The sequence below is a fragment of the Ammospiza caudacuta genome, chromosome 14 (assembly GCF_027887145.1).
Source record: "Ammospiza caudacuta isolate bAmmCau1 chromosome 14, bAmmCau1.pri, whole genome shotgun sequence".
NCBI lineage: Eukaryota > Metazoa > Chordata > Aves > Passeriformes > Passerellidae > Ammospiza > Ammospiza caudacuta.
This window is the reverse complement of record NC_080606.1, coordinates 13115434-13121433: the sequence shown is the minus strand read 5'-3', so window position 1 is coordinate 13121433 and position 6000 is coordinate 13115434. Positions and strand designations below refer to the sequence as shown.

At 53.4% G+C, this 6000-nt stretch overlaps 1 protein-coding gene across 1 annotated transcript in view; it reads left to right on the top strand.

The window, feature by feature from the left end:
- The first annotated feature begins 3786 nt into the window (after nucleotides 1-3786).
- The window catches only part of GPC4 (glypican 4), a 67970-nt gene continuing 65756 nt past the window's right edge, over nucleotides 3787-6000 (top strand). The window contains exon 1 of the mRNA XM_058813831.1: nucleotides 3787-3986. Coding sequence (XP_058669814.1) covers nucleotides 3818-3986 — 169 coding nt within the window. The 5' untranslated portion in view covers nucleotides 3787-3817. The remainder of the gene's footprint in view (nucleotides 3987-6000) is intronic.

Sequence of the window (6000 nt, the reverse complement as noted above, 5' to 3'; positions counted from 1 at the left end):
CAGAGGAAGCCTGGTGCCCTGCAAGCTGTTTCAGGCATGGGGAGCTGAGTGACACTAACAGCAGCCTCATGCACAGCCAGCCTGATCCCCCTGTCCTTTCAGCATCTTCCCATCTTTATTCAGTGTGCACAGCCCCTCACACCCAGCTGGCATCAGCCCACCTACAGAAGGCAGCAAGGAGCAAACCCACCAAGCCAGCCCTCGCCCCAGAGTGGAGCAGCTACTGCAGGAGGTTTCTGCTCTTCTCTATGGGATGAAGTGGCCCTTGGATAAAAATAAGTGATACAAATAAATAGAGACATCAGCCCATGACAAAACACCAGATCTGCTTGCCCTAAAATACCAGGCTGTTGACATTCAGAAACCAGATTCAGACCATCATTTTGCAACTAGCAGGATCCCCTATCCTCATGACAGATGCCCTGGATTAAACACCCCTAAATTTGTGGTATTTGGGGTTTTATCAAAGGAGAATGTTTCCACTTGAGCATCCCTCATTCCAGCCTGGCTGCTCTGCCCCAGGAGCTCGCCTGGTTCGGGTTTACCCCGAGCCATCTCCTGCTGATGAGCTGGAGCTGGGAGGACATGTTTGTCCAGTTCCCTTTCAACACTTTCTGACCTCCTTGTGGCCCAGACTTTCCAGAGTGTAAGATTTAATCATCCTTAATGATAGCCAGGCCAAGGATAGCATTCAGCCAGGTTTTCCTAAACAGCTACATCTGAAATCTTTATCCCAGTAAATTCCCTGACAAATGACTGGGAACACTGCAGGGTTGTGGCAGACCTATGGCCAGGACCAGAATTAAATCAGACCAAAAGCTTAAGCCCTCATATAACTCCAGAGGGATTTTTGAATGTAACTGGTGCTGTAGCCAGGCTTGGTGTTCCTCTCTGCTGCCAAGATTTGCCAGTGCTAGAGAACTGCTCCACTCCTGCCAAACTGAAGTTACAACTGATCCTGGGAATCCTGTGCAGTTGGCAATTATTTGTACCAGTTTTTAGTGTAAGCCAGTGGGCTCAGCTGATACCAATAAGATTTATTGTGATTTAACCACACCCCCATAGAGGGTTTGTGCTGATTCCTTTAGAGTTCCTTTAATTAAACCTACCTAACTTTGCTGTGTGGATGAAGGCTTGGGCAGGAGCAGTGTGGCTGGAGGTCTGAGCTGGGCAGGAGAGGCAGCACGTGGGAGGAAGGTAAAAAGAAACTGTGAAGAAACATAACTTCTCTGGCTTTCCTTCCCTGCCCTTCCTTCTCTCTGAAAAGCTGGCAGGGCTGCAATTTTTGGGATCCCCCAAATAAGAGGAGATTTGCACCTGAATGTGAGCAGGTGGAGATGAAACAGCTTTGGAAGTTTAGCAGGCAGCACTCTGCCAGGTAGGGGAGATGGGGACGTGAACCCAGGATGGAGGAGCATCCTTCATCTAAGCCTTGAGATAGGGCTGGAAAAGAAACACAGAGTCTGGGGACAGGAATCCCAATGGAGAGAAAACAGTTTTGGGGGATGTACAAAGTCAGGAGTTTTCAGTCTTTTTAAAATTAAACCACAAGTTTTTTCCTCTGCTTTTCTCCATCTTTTTTCTCCTGGGAAAGGGAAATTGCTCGAGCAGTTTGGGGTGAGGGGGCTGGGGAAGGTCTGCCAGATGTGCAAAAATGCTGGAGAAAGCAAAAAACTCAGAGAAAAAAATTTCTTTTGAGAGAGGCTACTTTTCCATTCCTTAAAAAGGAAAAAGAGTTTTTCATGAAAATTTTCAGGCAGTTCCATTGTTTTGCTTCAGCCTTTGATTTAACTACTTGAGCAAGTATTTGACAAAACCCTCCGTGTTTTTCAGGAGGTTTCTTAAATCCCACCGAGGTATGGGATTATGAGAAACAACAAATGGCAAGCTGTCTCTAACCCCACAGACTTTCTCACTCTCGTTTTCTCTCTCACTTTGGAATAAAAAATGCAGTGCTCCCTGCTGAGTTCTCTTTAAAATTCACATTGTCTCTTCAAATAAAGGCTGGGAGGGTGAGGTAGTGCTTTGAAAACCAGAACTCAGTCATACATTGCAGGGCCAGATCCTAGAGGATTATTCTCTCTCAGGACACTTTATAACTTCATGAGAACTTCTGGCCTGGCTTGTCTCACTAGCTTAGTGAGAGTGGCCCCAGTGCATGGCAGGATGACTGAGATCCCTGCACCCCCTTCCATCAGGATGGCTGGTGGAGACTTTTTAAACCATGATAAAGCAAATTCCTTTTTTAAATTTGCCCTGGGGATGGTGGGGCCCATTTTCTGTGCAGCCAGGGGACACTGCCTGCACCCAGACAGAGGGAAGCCCTGCTGCAGCACGAGGCTCTCCATTGTGGCTGGTGCAGGCTGGGCTGTGGTAATGTGGTTTTCCCCTGCTTTTGGTGTGATTTGTGACTGCAGCAGCCTGTGCTGCCCCAAGGCTGTGGTGAGCTGCCAGCGACGCCGCTGGAAAGCTCAGAGCTGGATGAGCATCTCGTTCCTAGGAGAAGTGCCTGGCAGGACAGCATGGCTGTGCTTTGCTCTCACAGGGGAAATAAAGACAGGAACTTTTCCCCCTGATCCACCCGGACTTTTGGTAGCAAAAGCTTGGGAGCAAGAGGGTGAAGCTGGCAACTTCCTTTGTTGTTGTTTCAGCCTTTCCTTCCCCACTGTGGCAATGAGAGAAATGAAGCTCACAGAGCAGCACTATTGTTAATGCTGCACATCTATTTTTATTAAATGATGCTATCACCAGGCCATTACACTGTCCTGGGGCAAACGGATCTGTGCTGAGACACAGCACTGAGCACAGACAGTGCAGCAGGACAGAGCTCCCCATGCAGCCCCCACACCCAGGGGACAAGGACATGGAGACCTCACCATGACAGGGAGCAAGGGTTGAGCAGACCCTTTAAGGGACATTGCAGCCTTGGGAAATGATGACAATGCCTGTCATTCTTGCAATACTGTTTCTGTGATTTTTCAGTAAACTGAAGCAAGGAGCAACTGTTGGACTCTGGTCCAAGGGTTCAGCAGGGCTTCTTTACATCTGTGCGTGTGTCTGTGTGCTGGGCTGGGCTATGAAGGAGAGTGACTGGAGCACCTTGATGCCAGTGCTCCTGAGGCCTTTGCCCCGCTAAACTCTTGGAAACAGAAGATTGGTGGAAAAATGTCGGTTTTGACAAGCCTTTCATGCACATAGTTCAGACCTGTCACAGCGATGTCAAAATTCATCAGCCTAGTGAACCTATTAAACCTGGGGCAGAGCTGCACCATCTACAGCTCCAGTTCAGGAGGCAGAGCACAGCGCAGAGGGAATCTCTCCCTTTTCCTCGGGGAGCACTTCGGAGCTGGCCTGGGCGGGAGCGGGGGTGCCAGGTGGGATCTCTGGGGCCGGGGGTGCCCGTGCCGGGGGTGCCCGTGCGGGGCAGGGCCGGGGCTCTCCGCGGGAGGGAGCGCCCGCGCGGGGCCGGCCAGCCCCGGGCTCCGCTCCGCCTCGCTGGGCGGGCGGATCCCAGCTCCTGATTTTCCCGGGGGCTGCAGAGGCTTGTCCCGGCCCTGCGCGATCCTGCTTGGCTGCCGCCCTCCCCGCCTCCCTCCACCTCCTCCTCCTCCTCCACCACCACCCCATGTGCTTCCTGCCGGGCCAAGTTCGCGGAGCGCCGCCGCACGCCGGGCCAGCGGAGCGGAGCCGCAGCGGAGCGGGGCGCAGGGCAGCGGGCGCGGCTGCCGCGGGGCGCGGCGGGGCAGGCTCGGCGGAGCGCCGGCTCCAGCCTCGGGGCGCGCTCGCCCGGCCGCGGCGGCCCCTGCCCGCCCGCACCATGCCGCGGCGGGGCTGCTGCCTGCCGCCCCTCCTGTGCGCGCTGGCCGCCCTCAGCCTGCCGCTGCTGCTGGCCGCCGAGCCCCGCGCCAAAAGTTGCTCCGAAGTGCGGAGGCTCTACGCCGCCAAGGGCTTCAGCCAGAGCGAGGCGCCCAGCCACGAGATCAGCGGTGAGTCGCGATCGTCGCCGCCGCCTTTGTGCGCGCTCGGCCCGGCCCCGCGGAGCGCGGGGTGCGCGCCCGGCTCCCCCCGGGCTCGGCTCGGGGCGCGCTGCCCGGCTCGGCGCGGCTCGGTTCGGCCCCGCGGAGCTCGGCGCCCATCCCGCGCGGAGGGTCCCGGTGCAGTCCCAGCTGCGCGCCCCCCGTGCCGTGCCGTGCCGGGCGGGACCGCGCCTGTTGCCGGCCCCGCTCCCGGCTCGGCGGCGGCGGCGCGGGCGCTCCTGCCCTTGGGTCGCCGCTCGCCCCGGCGGGGAGCGGGGGGTCCGTTCCGCCCCGGTGCCCGGCGGCTGCTAGCGGAGGGACTGAGACACGGCTCCTATTTTTTTCTTTTCTTTTTTTTTTTTTTTTTTTTTTTTTTTTCCCCTTCCTTTTTCTTTCTTTCTTCCTTCCCTCAACCTTCGTCCCGAGGTACTTGCGCATCCCGGGGACAGGAGTGCTCGCAGCCGGCAGCAGTAGGAAATGGTAGCTAATGTGCTCACACCCAAAACATTTTATTCTTTTTGTTTCATCCTTCATCTCCCTCCCAGGGCCGCTGCTTTTATTTCCCCTTCTGAATGACCTACTGGACCGCATTCTCCGCGGAACAAAGGAAGTGCCTTTTTAGCTGGAATCCTCGGAGACCACCAAGGACTCCAGCTCATGCACTGCAATTTCGCACTACTTTCAACAATAACAAAAATGCATGACTGAATGGCTCAAAAATGTGGAGTGTTGGAGGCATTCATTTCGGTCTGGGACACTGTCACAACACAGACAGACCCCAAGTAAATACCTTTAGACGGCTCAGATAGAAGCTGGGGGTAATCTTTACCATTGGTGTGCCCTCCAGATATGCATACATTATCCTTTTCACTGACAAAATTAAAATAATTTCAGTCGCTTGTGCTTTTGTATTGTCAGACTAATGATATGCATTTAGCCTACATCTGTTTGAATAAAATTGCAGGCCCGTTTACTTCTCCAAGAAATATTTTAATGAGAAACGTCTGACTGGTTGCAGTTAAAATACTCTCGCCCCTTCACTCTGCCTGCTTTGTAAAATGGTCTCTAATAAATAGTCTTGCATTTGAGTCCAGCCCTCATCAGTGCAGGATCAGAACGTGAGCAGACTTCCCCTTAAGTCCAGTATTGGGAAGGTTTGACCTAATCCTTATTTTATATGTTATTGTTTAAGATGACTTGGTGAGCTTTGGAGAATGTCAGGAGTAGATCCTGCTGACAGGGCTTCCATTTGAAGCTCCAAAGCTGTTGTCTGTTTGAGAAAAGTGATGAGCAAGGTAAGATTATTTGACAAAAGAAGGGCTTTCTGCAGTGACACGCTGAAAGTATTGCCTGGGTTATGTTGCTGTTCCAGGGGCACAGGGAGTCTGTGTCTGGCCTTGCTTGGAAAGCAACAGGTCCTGCAAAGTTGTGTTTTAAATGTAATCCTGCTGTGCAGGGTATTTCAGAGAGGGTGGTGGAAGTCTTTAAAGGAGGCGTGCTGTGTACAGCTTTAAAGTGTGGTGTACCTTAAGTGTGGCTGAATTTAAAATTAAACATGGAGTGGGGTGCTACACCTGCTGCAGTTTCACGTTCCCCCTGTGAATTCATGTGGTTTTGGCGTGGGTTGTGTTTGGAGGCTGCAGATCTCCCCCCTTGCTGCTCAGCTGGTGCAGGCAGATGGAACCACCAGTCCAGTCCCACTGCTGGTGTTGAGTGCTCTCAGAGTGGGGAACTTCACCTGTGGCATCAGCACAGGGCTCTGCAGTCCCACAGGCCGGGTGATAAAGCTGGAGGCTGAGGTCTGGCACCAGGGTCAGAGGTCTGTGGTGTGTATTGTGTCTCCAGAGCAGGGCACTTGCCAAGGCTTTGATTCCAGATGGTGTTTCAGGTGATAAGTGGCGTGTTTTCCATCGGGAGAGTGAGTGGTTTGGACAGGCCGTTACCTGGGCGCCTGGCTATCGGTGGGAACAAGATAAATGTGTGT